At 41.6% G+C, this 18,515-nt stretch overlaps 1 protein-coding gene across 8 annotated transcripts; it reads right to left on the bottom strand.

The window, feature by feature from the left end:
• Positions 1–3,984: 3,984 nt before the first annotated feature.
• si:ch211-156j16.1 (uncharacterized protein LOC564557 homolog) lies at positions 3,985–15,221 on the bottom strand. 8 transcript variants are annotated; one of them, XR_004898920.1, is made up of 6 exons: positions 14,704–15,221; positions 7,426–7,855; positions 6,947–7,067; positions 6,459–6,507; positions 5,448–5,640; positions 3,985–5,255 (listed from the first exon to the last, which is right to left on the bottom strand). XR_004898920.1 is itself a non-coding variant. In XM_036007847.1 (5 exons), exons 1-5 carry the CDS (start codon positions 14,765–14,767, stop codon positions 5,576–5,578), a joined length of 729 nt encoding a protein of 242 aa, XP_035863740.1. In that variant the 5' UTR covers positions 14,768–15,221; the 3' UTR covers positions 3,985–5,575. The 8 variants fall into 8 exon arrangements, 4 of the variants coding, with proteins under 4 accessions (XP_035863740.1, XP_031142086.1, XP_035863741.1 ...); XR_004898921.1 differs by having other exon boundaries at positions 6,947–7,055; positions 7,427–7,855; positions 14,704–15,219; XR_004898922.1 differs by lacking the exon at positions 6,459–6,507 and having other exon boundaries at positions 14,704–15,216.
• Positions 15,222–18,515: the final 3,294 nt, after the last annotated feature.

Below are 18,515 nucleotides of genomic sequence, written 5' to 3'. Positions count from 1 at the left end.
AAACACACATGTGCCCTCCAGAATCACTGCCCCTTGTCACTTCTGCATACACACATTGCACCATGACCCCCATGAAGTAGCTCGCCATATGTACAGTACAAGAATACTGTACACACACACTTACATACCACACACACCCCATCAGTCCTTCTCCCTTTTCACTGTATCTGACTCTCTGCTGCCACACAGTCACACACAAGCAAATTCAGGTATTCCTTGCATCATTCATACGCTATCCGACCACAAACACACTGTGCCTGTCACCCAACTTTATTCCCCTCCACCCCCGCCCCACCCTCTCCATCCACCCAGCTGTCCGCAGCACTCAAAGCCTTCAGGCCTACAGTATGGGCTGACATCTCATGACATCACAAACCCCCTACACTCTACAGGCTTGACTTGTGGCGCTCCTCGCACGTACTTAGACCTACACTCTGCTACTCCAATCATCGTAGGATTCATGTCAACACAATGAGATGAATACTGCAGAGAGCAGACATAAACTAATGACACATGGAGAAAACTGCTGCTTGTTAACACTAGTTCCTTGTCTGTAATATAGTTGATAAGATACAATACACCTTTATTGTCTCCTATAGGAGAAATAAAGCAGTATAGTGTAAAATATACTCATACTTCTTTTGTATCTGTAACAATAATCAAACTACTTGCTGTAGATATAAAGCATCCACTAAAAACCACAAATGCATTCTGCCCAACACTTCACTTCAGAATCAGAATCATTTTATTTGTCATTGTAAAACCTTGTAAAACATTGTCACAGCTAAATTTAAGTGCTACTCCTTCTGGTGCCTAGAAGTATACATTCATAAGCACACGCCATACCCTTCCACAAACCATACCCTCTCATACACATAATGGGACAGGTGCTTCTAGTGCATAGTAGTATTTTTTTTTTTTTTTAAGATCACAGTACTGGAAAAGTGCAAATGCAGTGCAAAACAGGCAAGATAATCATTCAGCATGGTGAAGTCCTATTTCTGTAATTGAACGTTTAGAGTTGTGATGGCTGTGGAGAAAAAGCTGTCTCTGAACCTGGATGTGCGGGTTCTGACAGACCTGTAACGCCTTCCTGAGGGGAGTAACTGAAAGTGTTCATGGCCTGGCTGAGAGGAGTCCTTTATTATTTATTATTATTATGTTTTTTGCTCTGCTGAGGTAGCGGGATGAGGCAATGCTGTCAAGTGTGGGCAGTGAGGGAAACACTTCATGGCACTTCACGCCCCAGATAGTGGTTTTTATAAAGGCACAGAATTGAGTGCATTTGATGCTTTCAAACTGTTTGTGATACAGCCAACTGTAAGCCGCATGACCGCTATAGTATAGCAAAAAGGACCTGGGCCCTGGCCAGCGGCAGTTTTAGTACTGTATGTGTATCCTCCATATGCTCCTGCTTCTTCCCCCAGGAATTCTGGTATCTGATGTAACATAATATTCCAATGAGATGATTTTCCTTAACCAAACACACTGAATACTGCTAACAATGTACACATTTGTAAGAATCCACAGTCAGTTGTTTTGATTTTGTCCTTTTAATTGCTCAATTTGGGGAAAACAGGAGGACATTCTTTGGAACAAATTGAATCGATGCAGTTGTGTATACTTGATTTGTTTAGGCAAGATTGTCCATATGTTTGCTTAAAAGCCATTTTAAGCAGTTGCCAAGAATAGATATACCTACAATGGATAAAAGAACAACCCAACTTCTTCTTTAATCAAAGTTAAGTAGTGGTGTTGTGAGAGCTACTTAAAAGCAGGGAGAACTGGAGCCACTTATCACTGCACTGCCACCACCCACTGTTTTATTGCAAGTTTATATGATGTAAGTAACAATTATAATCAATTAACCCTTGATATGGAGATTATTCATTGTGTAAGAAGTACAAAAGTTAAAACTGAAGTTACTTGAAAACCACTAATGGATATTTAATGTCGAGCTGAATTGTATTCATTGTTTTAGATTATTTGTTTCCTTTCATTTTTATTTCTTTCTGGATGGGGTGAGATGCAGTATCATATTTTGTCTGTAATAATATCTGTAATATGAATCCTTAAGGTACAGCACGACTTTTTTTAATATCCCTTCTTTGTTGGATCCTGATACTGAAAAAATCCCTGTAAAAATAAAAAGAGACTGTACGAAAACATCCAATGTGATGAACAGTAAAGATGTTGGATTTTGTTTCAATTTTAACTTTTTCCCTTGCAATTATCTGTTGAGCAAAGAGAGGCTACAAGGCTAAATAGCTTGTAGGACAGACAACCTCATCTGCCAAAAACAAATGTAAGACAATTAGCCTGATGACTGGTGTTTATTTTAATAAGCCCTGCATTTAGGAAAACCTCATTCCTCTATTGTTATATAATCTGTGCTTTCTTTACATGGTTAGGATTATAATTTGCTGAGTGGGCACCAACAGTTTTCCTACAAATAAAAATGGTGACCATTTTGGACCACAGGTTTCTTCTGTGTGGAAGATATCCCAAACAGGCAGCTCAGAGTCAGCTATACGTAAGTGACCTGGTATTTCTGGTTGCTACTGTAGAGAGAAAAATACACGTAAACACACATTCTTAAATTCACCGGTGTGGTTTTATTTAAAGGGAAAGACATTTCCTCATCCATCTGTCTGCCAGAGCTGAGCAGTTTCTTCCTTCCTCTCACACTTTTTCAGTCACCTGTAGAAGAGCACAGGAAATGTGTGTAGTGGTTTAAATTCTGATGAAACCATTACTCAATTTTTTGACCTGTATACAAATTCATATATCGTGTATGTATTTACAGATACAGTACATAACATGCACAACCCAGACATGCACGTGCTGGACCACACAAACACGTGAATATGCAGAGCTTCCACACACTCAGCTCGTATTTATGCCTGCACACTGACACTACAAAAGCAGGCGGTTTTGAGTCTGATAATTAAGTATGAGACATAGACCTGTGTGTGTATGTCATAATGCTGACTAAGACTCTCTCAGTGAATCACACATTTTAATGGTGTGGCTTAATAGCTGCCTCTGCTGGGACTTTTTTAGCTGGAACATGGCTGTTATGATAGGTTTAACATGTGTTCATCTGCAGAGAGAGCACAGTGATTTAGGTCTCTGTTAGATTATTTCTAAGCGTGTGTGTGTGTGTGTGTGTGTGTGTGTGTGTGTGGGTGTATGTGTGTAAAGGCACATGATCGATGCTGGGCCCACCCAGGAAGTGACTCCACCCTGTAGCGATGCACAGAAATCCCCCTTTGCTGAAAGGGAGAGAGGGAGCTGCTGGCAAGCAGCTTCACAGCCACGGCCCATAGCCTCTCCATCTGCCACTCTCAAAAGACTCCATTGTTCCCAGTAGTCTGAGGCGAGAGAGTGAGCTAAAGAGAGTTATGAAGCTCGCCAGTGGGGCAGAGGCTGGGGTGGTGGGCGTTGGGCCTCTGCCTAAAACCACACGGAGGAGAGGGAGCCAGACACAGAGCATCTCTGTGCGACTCACAGTCTACTGTTGGAGCCTTGCCTCAGCTTAACAGCACTGTAAGAAAAGTCCACAACATGACATAAAAAACACACCTAACTGTCAGAGGGCTCAACAGACTCAACGGTCGGAGGCCATATGTTCCTCCATATTCGGTGCTGTTTGTCTCCCTGCTGAAAAGGTTTTTGTTTTTGAATTCGAAGCATTACTTGAATGGGCCAATCAGAGTGGACTGGATGCTGCCCCTGTGCAAGTGTGTTAATGTTTGTGTATTGCCTTTGCAAATAGAAAAGAAGTGTCATGAGATTTTAACTGTCACAAGTATTTTGGCCTTACTCAGGAAGACTCAGGAAGTGCTGCTTGAGAATGTGTTGACTTTGAGGCATTGCTACGGTAACGACGTAATCTAATTGATAGGAAATGTCTAGGACATTGAACAGATATTTGAAAAAGCTATTGAGAAAAAATGTCATGCACAAAAGACAAATGAGAGCTTTCAGAGTGTTTTCAGTTTTTTATTGAAACAGTATGAACAAAAACACTGCAATTAAATAAAAGGGTTCAAACAAATCAGATGGCACAAATTAAGAACTGATAATATGTGGCAAAGCAGAGGAGAGGAAACAAAGACATGTCGTTGCAAACATTTGCAGTGTCTAAAGCCTATTCATTAAACATTACATCACTCATTCAGTGCACATATTAAACGAGTTTGTAAAGCAAGCGGAGCTAAGCTGAGACTTCATTATTTGTACACCCATTTAGCACACTTACTATTGCAAAAATAACAAAATAGGGCATTACTGCCTAACACTGTGCACTAAAACTAAGTGCAACTATAAAATGTCATCCTGTGCACGCAATCTGGGGTTAGCTCAATTTAAAGACCGGATGGCTGTTCTGGTAATCTAACTATTAACAGAAGTACTATGAATAAATTGTCAGGACAATGCTATCACTATGTCTAATAACCACTGGCTTGTGTTTAAGCCTTCATAAGGAACGAGCCAGAAGTCATCGAAGCTGTTTTGTTTTGGAATGGGTGGCAGTTAAAAAGTACAGTCAATTCACATTAATAATGCACTTCAAAAGTTAAAATCCCCCTAACTACCTAGAGAATACCAGAGACAGTGGCACAAACCCTTCTGCTAAATTTCACAGATATGTATTAGGTTTTTATATGTCAGTGTTAAAGTGGGCAGAATGTCACGTTACTCTTGCAAATGAGGGTGCCTTTTCTTTTCTGTAAGCCCCATGCTAGCCCTCAGAGCTCATGGGTGTGTTATGTCTAAACAACTTCTGCACACGGTGCTTCATACAGTTGGCCAATATATCAGGGATTCTAGCTACGTGAGAAAATGTTTTAACTGGTGCTCAGGGGTGCTTTAAAGGTCTGTTAGCCACAACAATAGCCTAAGGCTTTCTGTATGTACTGTGTATTCCATAATAAAACACTAGCCTATGCATCTGCAACCAGGGGCGTTGGACTGGGGGGAAAAGGGGACTGAGTATACAGGGCCCTCATATGAGAAGGGGGGCCCACAAAGATACTAGAATGAATAGCCGTGGATGCGGGGAGGGGCCCATAGGGGATGCCTGTGTACAGGGTCCAGAGTTTTGTGCTACGCCCCTGACTGCAACATATGAGAAACTCATGAGCTGTATACTATGTACTGTAGACCCCTTGCATTGTGTATATACATCCTCCTGTGGAATTTGTAACAGTCTCTCATGTGTATTTGATTTCCTTTTGTTTTGTCAGTATTTTGCAATTTTTATGTCCTCTCAAACGTCCATGCAAATCTAAATCAGTCATTCTTTAAAGGAGAGAATTGTTATCCATATACAGTATGTCAGATAATCCCCTACCTTTCTTTCCCTCTTTTTTTAATAACAAAATGCATTTTGGGGGGGGGGGTGAGGATGTTTTGCTCTTGTACCCCTCTTGTCTTGTCACTCATACAGAATATACATTAACACACAAGCCTCCCTCCCCCTCTTTTTTGGCAACAGTCCAGAGTCCTGGTTAGATTAGTTTAGTTCTGGTATCGTGCTTGTTTTAATGATCGCAAAAGACGTCACAATTCAGTAGTTCAGAATTTCCAGAACTTTGAGCGCTCCTGCTGCTTGGCAGACTTTTTCCTCAAGGGCTGTGGGATGAAAAAAGAGAGTCAGTCAGTAGTTGAAAAAAAGGATGAATTTTGTATCTACAGTAGTTAATCTGTATCTGAGGTTCAATTTATTTTGAAGCTTATTAATTTGTACACTTATTTCGTTTAGTGTCATTCAATGGTGTACAATTATTTAGCATTGACAACAATATGGGTGGTAAAAAAAGCTGGTTTATAGATTTTATTAAAATATTAAATATGTAGGTATATATACAAAAAAGAAACAACATATTATTATAAGAGGTGTATTTATGAAAACCTTAAAAAGGGTGACATTTTGTTATAAAGCCAGGTTGACAAGATTAGTCTTTGGACTACATGTAATTTAAGACAGAGAAGATCCTTAGATGGTATACTGTGAAATAAACCTTTTAAAAAATAGACCAACAATCACAGAAAGACTCATAATTAGTTCCTGAGACGAAAACCAAACAGAAGATGACGACTTTTGTGTTGCTGCTCCACTTCTGATAAACACAAGCCCTCTGTTTCTGGGGATCAAATCAAGCGGCCGATATAATTCAGGCTGCTTGATGACCGTTTGCCACATAGATGGACACTGAGTCAATAAACAAGCTAATTTCAAGACCAAATAGAGCCACTTGTCACCATGAATGGCAAATTTTCCTCCTCGGGGCCATGGGACTGTGTGTCAGCAAAAAGCAGCAACACGCATTATACTTTGTCGGTGGATTTTGGGGAAAAGACTTCTGTTACGTTACGTCTGTGAATTAGGGTCATGATGGGCTTAAAGGGGTTAAAGTGATTAGCTGAAAAGATGAAATAGAGACATTTACAGAAACCATAACGCTGTCTTTTTTCGCAGGTTTTTTGCTCTTGGCAGACCTGTGACACAAAAAAACATTTGTCATTAATAAGACATGCAGCTCATGACTGTATTCTCAGAGGGGAGGGTGTGGTTCATGGGAACACTGTCGCTTGGATGGGACCTCTATTACTCTCATCATGGAAGGTTGATGGTTGAATATGTTTAACTGCAGAGACTAATTATGGTCGAAATGCTACGCAGTTTGTGTTGGGCATGCCAGGTCATCTTATCACACAGAACAACACTCTCGCCAAAACCCATTACATCACTGCTAGTGTTCTTTCATCATAGGATGTGTCAGTGATGACTAAAAGCTCATGCTGTTTCTTTCACTCCGTATTTACGTAGAGGAAGCCCAAAGTGATGACTCACTGCACAACATCAATATAACTGCCTGCATTCAAATGGATTCAAGCTCTGCGTCTGTGTATCCACCAGTAGAAATTAGGTACTTACGAGTATTTTCCCATCCTCCTCACCACAGCAATCACCACGGCGATGAGGATGACCACAGCCAACAGAGCGCCAATCACAATGCCGGCTACCTGGCCAGAACTCAGGCCCTCTGTAGGACAGAAAGACAAGAGGTAGAACATTTTTCAGACTTCAGTTGGATTACTAGTACATTACTAGTTGTCATGTAGTTTAATGCATAATCTTCACACTTTAGAATGAATTAAAATGCCATCTATCTATGAGTAAGGCAGAATGACAGGAGTGAAACATGAAAGAGAGTCATATTTGGAAAGATTAAAGGCCTGCATGTGACTTTTAAACCCTTGTTAGGAGGGTAGTGTGTTTTGGCGCTGCCAAACACACTAACCTCCACGTTAGGCTCACAGAGGGTCTGTAGTATCATATCAGTCAATAATAACACCTGACTCGAAACTGACCACCTTTACGCTACCCCAGCTTCCAAACCCATACATTCCTCACCCTCTGTGTCGTCTTCAACGACCACCTCTTCAACCGTCTTGGCGGCTTCCGTCACCTCAGGTTGGACCTCTACCTCAGCTGACTCATTGGGAGCTTTGGTCTCCACTACAGGAGCGTCAGTGAAAAGGGGTTCTGGTGCTGCTGCAGTAGCAGCAGGTGCTGCTGCAGTAGCAGCAGCAGGGGCTTCTGTCTCGACGACAGCCTCTTCAGTATTGACAGTAAAGGCAGGAAGCGCCGCCTCGGTGACAACTTCTGTTGCGAAAACTTCAGGCACTTCTGTTGCGACTTCTTCAGGGGCCGCCGCTGGTTCAGTTGCAGGAGGACCAGTGATAACAGTAAGGTCCTCTTTTGGAGCCTCGGTGGCCTCAGAGATGATGTCTGCTACAGTCTCAGTGATATCATCATCATGTGGAGGGATCTCTGTGGGGCCTGGGGAGAGAGGTCATAGATGGTTCACATGCAGGTACAAATGTAAGAATACAATCTGTTGCTAGGGCGCCGTTTTTGTGGATCATTTTTGTTGTAATTGTATACATGTATAGGTATGTTGAAAATATTTACTAAAGTATTCAAAATCTAATTTTAAATTTTATGATGGAGTGTTTTCGCTCCTTTTTCAGAGCCCATAAGGTATGTATTGCTGTTGGGGTGTAAAGACCATTTTAAACAATATAAAAAAAAAAAACTGTGTACAGTATATTGGAAATAGTTACCAACCCTGCCATTAATGTTTATCACATTGAGTTAATATGTGTGTTGTTGTGTTTTCCGAGAACACAAAATTCTATGATCTTCTCAAAATGTATTTTGTAATTCAGATTTGGTGCTGTGACATGTGATTCATTATATTTTAACTTGTTATAGTTCATTTAGACAAGACAACTGTGCACTTCATTATAATAAATTATTGGTATATCTTGATATGGGAACTTTACAACCACTCCCTTTATTATATAAAGGGACAATAAATTACAATATTAAATGATCGCTCAGTCCTACCATGCCCATTTCACAATGAGCCAGTACAGTGTGCTTAAACATTGTTGAACCTACAGTTATATTAAGTCCAGACCGGCACCTGACACAGAAGGGGCTTGATGGTGTTTTTTGCCCCCAACTGCTCTTTCCCGGCAGTGCTGCGACCGCTGCCTTCAAGGCACCTAACCCTAACCTTAACCCTAACCATAACCATAACCATTGCCTAATCCTAGTGCCGTTGGGGGCAAAAAACACCGATAAACACAGAAAAGCCCCCAGTCTGTCAGGATGGGTACAATAAAGGTAAAAAAAACCAAAACATAAGATACATATTTAGATTCCACCCTGACATAATGATGTGATGACATGACCTTTCCTCTTTCTCACATTCTTTCGTAACACTTCTGTCATCACCAGCACATGGCTACCATGACAGAATGACCACCACACCCCATGACTTCATAAAATACCCTCCAGTCCTCCATCCTGTCTTTAAGGCTCTGAGTGTGCGTGCCGGCATGCCACATCCTCTGCCTTATTTCCTGTGGAGTGAGCTGTCTGCGAGGCTTGTTAACCCTCAGTCGCTGAACATGTGAAGGGTGTGAGAGACGCACCACAGCTGGATGATTTGTTTTGTTCAGTTTTGATGAAATGGTGGAGATTTAACAACTTGAGGAAATGTATAGAACATATGTAATGTATGTAACATATATTTTGAAAGCATCTATAGCTTCTATTTTTTTTGGGGCTTTTCCGCCTTTAATGGACAGGACAGGTGAGAAAGGAGAGAGAGAGGGGGAAGACATGCAGGAAATCGATAATATAATCAAGTTTTGTCAGAACTCAAAAGACCGTCTGTGATTGCAGTAAAATGGAGGCTCCCATTTTGCATTTACCATCTGCAAAAAGACATGTATTTATCCTTGTGTCTTTCATCTAGGTCTGGACTATGAAGACAACCTAATCATGTCCCTCCAATAACCCTAGCTCCATCTCACCACGTTCAACATCCTCCCAGCCACAACTGAAAGCTTAAGCCTGGACAGCGCTGCTTCAAAATTAAGGAGGTAGATTTCAGTGTGGCACCAAAATTATGGTCTACAGTTAACTTTCCACTGACAAGATGTTGGCGCTTCTTCTCTTTGGAAAAAAAAATAAAAACTTAACTTCTCCCTGAAAACATTCTTACTGTAGAGACCAGGAACCAGCCTCAATAGTTTTCTAAACTTAGTGTCTGACATCATGCTTTCTCCATCTCCGTTTTCTCCAATTGTTCTAAATACTTGAAATAACAGAAAATACTTTGCAAGGGTAAAAATAACTTTGAATGGTCTAACAACCGGTGCAGTTATTCTGTGTTGGCTATCTTGTTCATTAGCAACAGGCGGGATAAATATAACAAAACATTTGTTCCCACTGTGGAGTACTGAAAGGGGGGTTTTCAAAAGACGACTCAGACTGTTTGTTTGGAAAGTCTGTAAGCGATGATAAAATGGTCTGCGCTTCACAGAGTATGGCCATACGCTATGTGTAATCGCCCCCTCAACCCCCTCTAACAATTGTTTCATTATGTGTACAGTTCCCACAATTAGCTCTGAGTAGTATTTCCTCCCCACTGTGCTGACTACCCTGGTTTAATACAGCTGCATTAGTGAGTAACACAGTAAGACTGTAGCGGTCTAGATCCCCTCTCCTTTCTTTTTTTTTTATTATAACTTCTCGTCCGCCTTACTCTCCATGACCCTGCCACTCCCTAAGGATAGGTTTGTTGCTGCTGAAACCTTTGAGAAGGCTGAATCCCTGGAGAGAAAGAAAGGGAGTGCAGAAGGGTGGAGGGGAGCTCTATGGGAACATCCCAGAGTCATTTAATTGTGAACATGGTCTTTCTCTGTCTTTGCTCAGATGTGGCCTATATGTAGTTGTTAGCATGTATGTTAGTGACATGGGATCTGTTAATCCTCAGAGGGGTCAGAGCACAGGATCAGATGCAGAACAGGACCCCTGAAGCTGGTGAGGACTTTGCCAACACAGGGGGGTTCAACAAGTGAAATATCTCTAGATATGTGAGCACCATATAAACTCATTAAAACCTCAGAACCTAAAGGGCATTGCGAGGAAACTCAGATCTATTCACCGCTAAGTAAAAAGAAAATGCAGAAGAACTGGAAGCAGTTCAAGTTTCTTTTTCATTCTTCCAATCCTAGACTGAGAAAAGTTTACGTAACTGTGGCGTTGTCCTTATTATTCCAAAGGTTCGGTGATGCACCTGGGTCATTTTACCCACGATTACATCATTTTGACCACAAGTGCTCTCTCACAAACATTTCCATGTGAAGCATGAAACAGCCTGAAATCATCCTGCTAGTTAACATGCGGTAGCCAGTGAGTTCAAACTGCCTGTGTTTATTTGTATGTAAACCTATGGCTGTCTCAGCCACTGACTGAGCATACAGGGTTGATTCACCGAAATACACATCTTCTCAACTTTTTTCACTCATTATGTAAAAGTTAAACAATGTACATGTAAGTACAAGCAGAAAACAACTGTTGGCACTGTCTGTAAATACACATTTCAGAAAGTAACTGAATGACACTGGTTTTAAAATGTCCCTAACATAAGGTTTAGTGATGGGATGTCAACATAGAGAGAGGGGCAGAGAGGTGGAGTGTAAAAGGCAGGCAGGCAGGCAAAAAGAGTTATAAGTTAGAGAAATGGTACAGGAATACAGCAACAAAAAAAAGCTATGAGAAAGAGGTGGAGGAACCCATGTGGGGCTTCACTCTTGCATGGCATAAATAAAAACCTCCAGCGAGTGAAAGAGTGAGGGAGGGACAAAACGATATACAGTGTGAGACAGGAAAGAAGGGAGTAGCAGCCTCCATCCATTACGATCACCATCAGCTGTCACTGAGGCCCCCCCGTTTGTGTGTGTGTGAGAGAGGTACTAATTTACAGTCCGGTGTAGGAGGGAAAGGGTCTGTGTGGACGATGTCAGGGAGTGTGAAAGTGTCCACCTTTGGAGCCCAGGAATGTTTTTGCAGGACTGGAGGAGGGAAATGTGAGAGAGATAGGCGCCCTGCCCATCTCAATGCAGTTTGGCAAAATGCCGCACAGCGTAACCTCCCCCGCTCAACCAGTTGCGGTCAGCTGTGGAGATACTGGGGTGTGCCATTCACTGAACACTGGGGATTTTAAGTAGGAGACAGGCTGGAGTGGAATGTTCTCAGACAGTCTTATCACAGACGCAACACAAGGGGCGTCCACACACAGCGTACACTAACTGCTTTTCTAACTTAGATAGGAGGACATGCGGCAGGTCCCATCTGGACTCTATTGCCAGGGGCAGAAACTGGTCCAGAGCTAGATCAAGTGAGCCTTTAATCTTAGCCTAACAGGTCTGATTAAATTCCTAAAATGTAATAAATCAGGACAGGGATGACATTAAATGCAACCACTGTAAAAAATAACAAAATAAACAGATCATGCTGTGGCATCACTCTAAGCCTTCCAGCTCTCTTCTTTTCTTTCAAACTAAACACCCCAGACTTAATTTAATAAAGCAAGCCTCTTAATGTATTTCTAATCTCGCTAACCTTCAAATCCAACTCCCATATCATAAAATACCCACCCAGTTGTGTAAGTGTTCCTTAGTCAGCAACAGCTCTAATTTTTTTTCTTACTTTCTCTTGCACCGTGTCTCACCCTGCAGCACACGTAGGTGCTAGAGATAGAGACATTTCTGTCAGTACTCACAGAGGAGACACACACCAAAAAACAAATCCACAGGGAGGTTTGGGCCATACTCTGAAGCCCTGTTACAGTTTTGAGTCTTCAATGCTTGGGCTTGGTCCCGGCTAAAACGGCCTCAGACTCCTTCCATAAACAGATGTTTCTTTCTCCTTGCGGAAAATTTTGGAAGTATGACTGAGCTTTTTTTTCTACTCAAAATGAGACTCAGTTGACGTGAGAAGTGCTCCTTTCCTCATGGTCCCTCTTTACCAACATGTGTCTCATATTTGGAGTAGGAGCGCAACATTGGAGTCATTTCTAGAAGTGGGCATGGACAAAGGGCATTGACCTCTCCCTTCAGCAGCCAGATGTGATGGGGATGTTATAGGGCCAGAGAGGCAGACAAAACTCATTAAGAAGGAGAGCGGAGGTGGGGGGCAGCAGTGTGAGAAAAGAGGTGGAGGGTTTTACAGGATACATGGGGTTTGCTAGTTAAGTGAGCAGGAGTGGGGAAGTTAAAAGCCCCCATTTGTGAAACATGTGGAGGAGCTATTTCTCTGTTTCCCTTTTTTCTTTGGAAAACTGAGACGACTGAGCTAAGAATCATTCTTAGTTTAAGGACTTTTTTCTCCAGAGTAAACCTCCATGGAAATGGGGCAGGCATGTCGCCTCCGACCGGTAAAGGTTGTTGTTTAAAAATAGACCCAGCCCCTCTCTGCCCCCCCTGTGCCTACACTAACCCTGTCCCCCAGGGTCCAGACTCATCAAGCTGTACCAGGGGAAGGGGGCAGAGAGTTGGAGGACTATATAGAATAGAATAGAATACACTTTATTGTCCCCGAGGGGAAATTTGTCTTGGGCATAGTGCTACAATCTGTTGCTTCACAACATAACCAACAAAAAAACATTCTCAGATTAACATAGAATAAAATACAAATACAATACAAAAGGATAAAATCAACATGAAAGTGAGATCAGCACAGCATCCTAAGACACAAAAGACACAAAAGAAGGACACACATGACAGCACGAACGACACAACATCCTAAGAGTGAACTGTAATAATTAAAGTGTGAGGTGCAAAAAGTGCTGGTGTATTTACTGCACCCCTGCTCTGCTGGGCTAAGATTTACCATTGGAGTTCAGCAGCTTGATGGAAGTTGGAATAAACGATAACTTTAATCTGTTTGTTTTAAATCTTGGCACACGGAATCTCCTCCCTGATGGCAGAAGTTCATATTCAGGGAAGAGAGGGTGTTGAGAGTCTGCAGTGATTCTTTCAGCTTGTTTTCTAACAGCTTGCTCGTACAGGCTCTGTATGGGCTTTTACTCTTTCCTCCCTATTATCCTCATAGCTGTCTTGTGTGTGCTGACCACCCTGCTTCTCAGCTGCACTGTTAAGTTGCCAAACCATGCTGTGATTCCATATCTGATAATGCTCTGTTAGGAGAATGGGGGAGAGAAGTGGGATAGGGGGATGGGGGGTTAAGTGGTAAAGCTTGATACCCCACCAAAGATGGGTAAATGCCAAGGGGCGGCGTGCCGCATGGTCTAACAACATGCGGGTAAAAGAGGGTGGGGCGCCTCTTAAAGCTCATCACGTACCGGGTGTTCTCTCTTCTCGTCACTTGCTCCTCTCTCATCCATATGACCCTCTTAAATATAGAGCGTCTCTCTATTAATACATGCACGCAAACCAGCCCTGCCCTGCCCTACAGTTCCCGAAGGCCTCAGCCACACCCCCGTGCTTGCTGCTTCCCCTGGGCAAACACTGCTGGTCAAGGCAAAGAAGGAAAGGGAAAACATGCAAACAGTGAGAAAGACAGGCAATAGAAAAACAGAGGAAGAGTACTAAAGTAGTTGCAGTGAGAGAGAAATGAGAGAAGTGAGAGGAGACAGTGGATAAGCTTTCAGATAAATGTGTATGGTGTGTGTTACAGTTTACAGCCCCCATCCCTCCCTCGCTGTGTATGAGCACTGTTTTGGGAGCCTTCCAAAGGATATACCTTTCTTCTCTTTGCCAGTGCCAAGAATTTACAGACACGAGGCAGCAGTGCTCCTGCTATTACATCACATTTCCCCTTCGTGTCTGCAAATCTAACTTTTTCTCCAAAGCTCAAGAGTAGTGTGAAAATGACAAAGAAAGCGAGACAGAGGGAGTAAAATTTTTAAAATCAAAACAGACTATCCGTTTCAATTGCCCCCTTTGTTAAATTAGCACCTTCGGTCATAGTTTAGCTTCTCCATCAGGGGGATTCTCAGCTAAGGTAGAACAAATGGGCCAGACTACAGCCGGCAGTCATGGGACGCAGTTTTCAGTGATGAGTTAACAGTGAAAACATTAAAACATATGACAAGTCATTAAAATCATTTGAACATGAGAACTTAATTGATTAGTTAATTAACAGACAAATCAAAATGGAGTTTATTTTACCTTATAAAACCGGCCTCTAGAGTTTTATTGTTCAATCAAAAGGGATTAAAACAGACAAAGAGTGGTGTCGGGTGGGCACATGGAGGCAGAGGGTGCGAGGGGACACAGTGTGCTAACGGCAGAGGGTTCACTTACTTGCATGTGTGAAGGCGCAGAAAGGGCCAACCAGGGCCAACAGGAGCAGCAGCTGAACATTCATTGTGGTGAAAACTTTTCTCCTCCAGTCACAACCTTTATGGACTCTCTTGGGGCAGAGCACAACACCAGAGCCCTTGCACACGCTGCTGCACACACGCCAGACACACACCAACCGGCCTCTCCAGAGGGGAAGGGTGAAGGACCAAAAATAAAAAAGGTCAAGAATGAAAATAAAGTCTTCAGTGGAAAGTTAGTGAAAGTAGCGGCCTGAGATCCGTTTAACTTGTAGAGGTGAAGACGAACAGACAGAGCCGGGTTGCTCTCGACAGCAGGAGTAGGAAAGAGAGTGGTGGAGGGATGTAAAGAGGACAGGAGAAAAGAGAGGAGCTGTGGCCACTTAGAGGAAGTCGAGGGGGAGAGAGGGACTGACACACAGCAAGAGAGAGAAAAGAGAGTGTGTGTGAGTGACTGAGCTCAGAGTGGAGGAGGGGTGCTGGTACTGGTGGTGGGCTGGGCGGGTAGAGGAGCAAGGGGCAGGTTGGGTTGGGAGGAGGGAGTCCGGATAGGGGCAGTAAGGTGGTTTCAGCCCTCGTGGTCCAGCCCCGTGTAGGACGCTCTCCATTTGGTGCACAGCCAGCCCTCCTGTTTGCAAACCCTGCAATATCAGCAGCACACACACACACACACACACACACACACACACTTGGAAATACCAATAAATAGACCGTTGACTTATTTATCAAGACAAGAAAGGCACTTTAAACTATAACTGGCCATCTCATACAATTAGAAAGCTAAAGCAACAGGCTTTTCAAATGCTTTCAGAATGAATGGAGCGAGATGTAAACAGAGCTTTGAGCAGTCTCAAATAATCCTTAATCACAGTGTTAAGAGCCAAGAAAGTGCCTGCAACAGAACACAGCTCCACTAGATGTTACCTATTACAAGCAAACAGTGAATGAAACAAGAATCTGTAAAGCATCTGTATTGATCTTCTAGATCATCAACGTTGTTCTCACAAAGAGAAATGGCAGCGTACATCTGTGGCTGACAGACAGTAGCTGCTTTTTAAAAAGGTTTTTTCAGTGAAAAGGAGCCGTAAATACAGTTAGAACATTGTGTGACTTTCACACAGACAAGCATGGGTGGTCTGCTGAGTTTACATGCAGATGGAAGGCAAACAAACTGTTGCTTGGCACTAGGCTGACACCTGTTGGACAACAAGCTACCAAGGTCAAAGCAGCACAAAGCCAAGGGGGAAAAAAAGTTATCTCAATAGCCAAAAATGAAGTCTCTCTCTGTTCTTTTAGTTTTGTTTTACCTAAATAATCAGACTTTAATTTTTACAAACTCCAAAAGACTGGAGCAGCGTGTTAGATTTAGAGTCTAGCAACTTGTCCAGCATCATTTAAAGTTTTATGTTAAGACTGTTAATGTGAACATGCTGACAGGTGATGAAATAACGACAGCAGATGTGAGGTAAGTGCAGTAAAAATGGTCAATGACATTTTAATAAACACTGAAACAGATTTTAACTGTTGAACTGCCATACACAGATTATTTAAAACACACAAAACGCCAATGCCAATTTTTTTTCATCAACTATTTACAATATACTGAATATGTACATACTGTGTCTCCTGAAGGACAAATAACAAAATACTTTCTCTCCATTTGCTGTTTTCTCTTTTCAGTCTGTGTTTTTCAAGGGCAAACATAGGAGTAACATACCGTTATTTACATGGACACAAACAACAACACACAAACATACAAGATATATATGCTGGTCACTGTAATACAGCATTTAATGGCAATAATAAAGAGTATTTTTCTTTCTTTCTTTTCTTTTTTTTTTTTTTTAACAATGAGACCTTGTTTAGACCATTCGAACAATCACTGAGATCTTCCAAACGAAAGAGCACTTTAAGGTCCCATATTTCACTTTGTACCCACTTAATACAAAGAAATTACTTGTTTCTTATGTGTATTTTTTGATCTGAATGCTAAAGGAATTCAGAGAGGACTATACACACTTGTACACACAGACAAATTTAAACATCACAGTAAGAAAAGTTGAGCATTTAAAACATATGTTTATTCTTTGCTCCTTTGCTGATAGATCTTTTTTAAATGTCTTTTGAAACAAAGAAATAAAATGTTCACGGTTTTCTTTTATTTCTCTCATTCACTAGATGCTATCAAGTTTGGTGTTGTGCAAAAACTGCTCGTCGTCTTCTAAATGAGGCATCTTGAAATCACGGCCGACCTTCTCTGCCTGGTCATAATTGATATGCACTTTCCCAAAATTGGAAAATAAAACTGATTTATATCTCAGAAAACTATGTATTATTGTTGACAAAGTCCAAGTCTAGCCAGCGTCTCATTTTAATCTTAATTGGTGGCTGTTGCTTTGAGCTACTGAAAAGCTTATTCCACAGTGTGTTCTATCAGTTAGCTTATAAACTGACAAATGAAGATTTTAAATTTTGACCACAGTCACCAGGAGGCTCGCTGTCCGCCAACAGGAAGTGTACACTGACAGCACCGAACAACACGCAGTGACCTCACGTACATGTACAGAGATGTAAATAGCTTTGTGTTGTTCTGGCATGGCATATGAATGTAACACCCTGAGAACATGGCACCATGGACTGTTCCACACACACAATAACATTTAAAATGATAAAATAGAGGTTTAGGATTGTTGTCCAATGTGACAGAATAAACATAAAGAAAGAACCCTTGTTTATTAACCCTTGTGTTGTCTTCCCGTCGACCATGCAACTTTGCTTTTCTGTGTAAAAATTTTAACTTTTTTCAATGTTTTGGTCATCTTTTTTGATACTTTTGTCGCTTTTCCCAATGTTTTGGAAATGTTTTGACTTTTAAGTCACTTTTTTCTAAGTTTTGTCACTTTTTCTGATGTTTTTGTGGATTTTTTCGGTGCTTTTTTTGACGTTCTTTTATATTCTTTTTTCAAATGCTATAAAATTGACTAAAACACCCAAATTCAATGAAAGTAGTGATCTGATCATTTAATTTACTTGTGAAGAGCGTTGTACGGAACCATCCATGGTATTTCTTTTGACAATTTGGTTGAAAGAAACCCACATTTCTGATATAGAAACTTTTAGAAAATGGGTCAAATTTGACCCGAGGACAACAGGAGGGTTAAAGGAAGCTATGATAGTGCCTGTTTTAACCAGCAGGTGGTGCTTCACACATCTACTGCTGATTCAAGTTAAACAGGTACACTGTTATTACTTTCTTCATAAATCCTCCTTCTAACCGTAGTTGTAAAAAAGCCACAGCCACACAGATGCCCAGAATTAGAGTGAACAAAGAGATGTTGAGAAGGAAAAAGATGAAATAGTTTGTTGAATGTGTGTAAAAGATGTTGTTCTGCAGGAAGTTTGGAGAAGACAAGGTTTTCTATTCATTTCAGGCAAAGGCGCTGGAACTTTGCAGACAAGGGACACACGTTGTAGCAGGAAACACAAAATATTTAAGAAAACAAAAAGAAAACTAAAAATTCACTAGAAATTCACAGACGATTTGACAAACATTTTGGCGACTTGTAACCCTGTTGGCACTGGGGGACACAACATTAGACAATTTAGAGAGCTTCAGATGTCATTTTGCTTTGGACGATATGTTTACATCTCGGCTTGGTCCAATCCAATGTAAGTCTCATTTAATATGATTGTCTTTAGACTCAACATCCACTTGTATCGGGGGGGGGGAGGACAGCAAGATCAGAAAAATGACTTTCCGTTTGTTTTCTGTTGGATTGTCTTCTGTTTTTTTCA

The sequence above is a fragment of the Sander lucioperca genome, chromosome 12 (genome assembly GCF_008315115.2).
Source record: "Sander lucioperca isolate FBNREF2018 chromosome 12, SLUC_FBN_1.2, whole genome shotgun sequence".
NCBI classification, from domain to species: domain Eukaryota; kingdom Metazoa; phylum Chordata; class Actinopteri; order Perciformes; family Percidae; genus Sander; species Sander lucioperca.
Note: the sequence above shows the minus strand (reverse complement) of the source record. Positions and strands in the feature narration are given on the sequence as shown.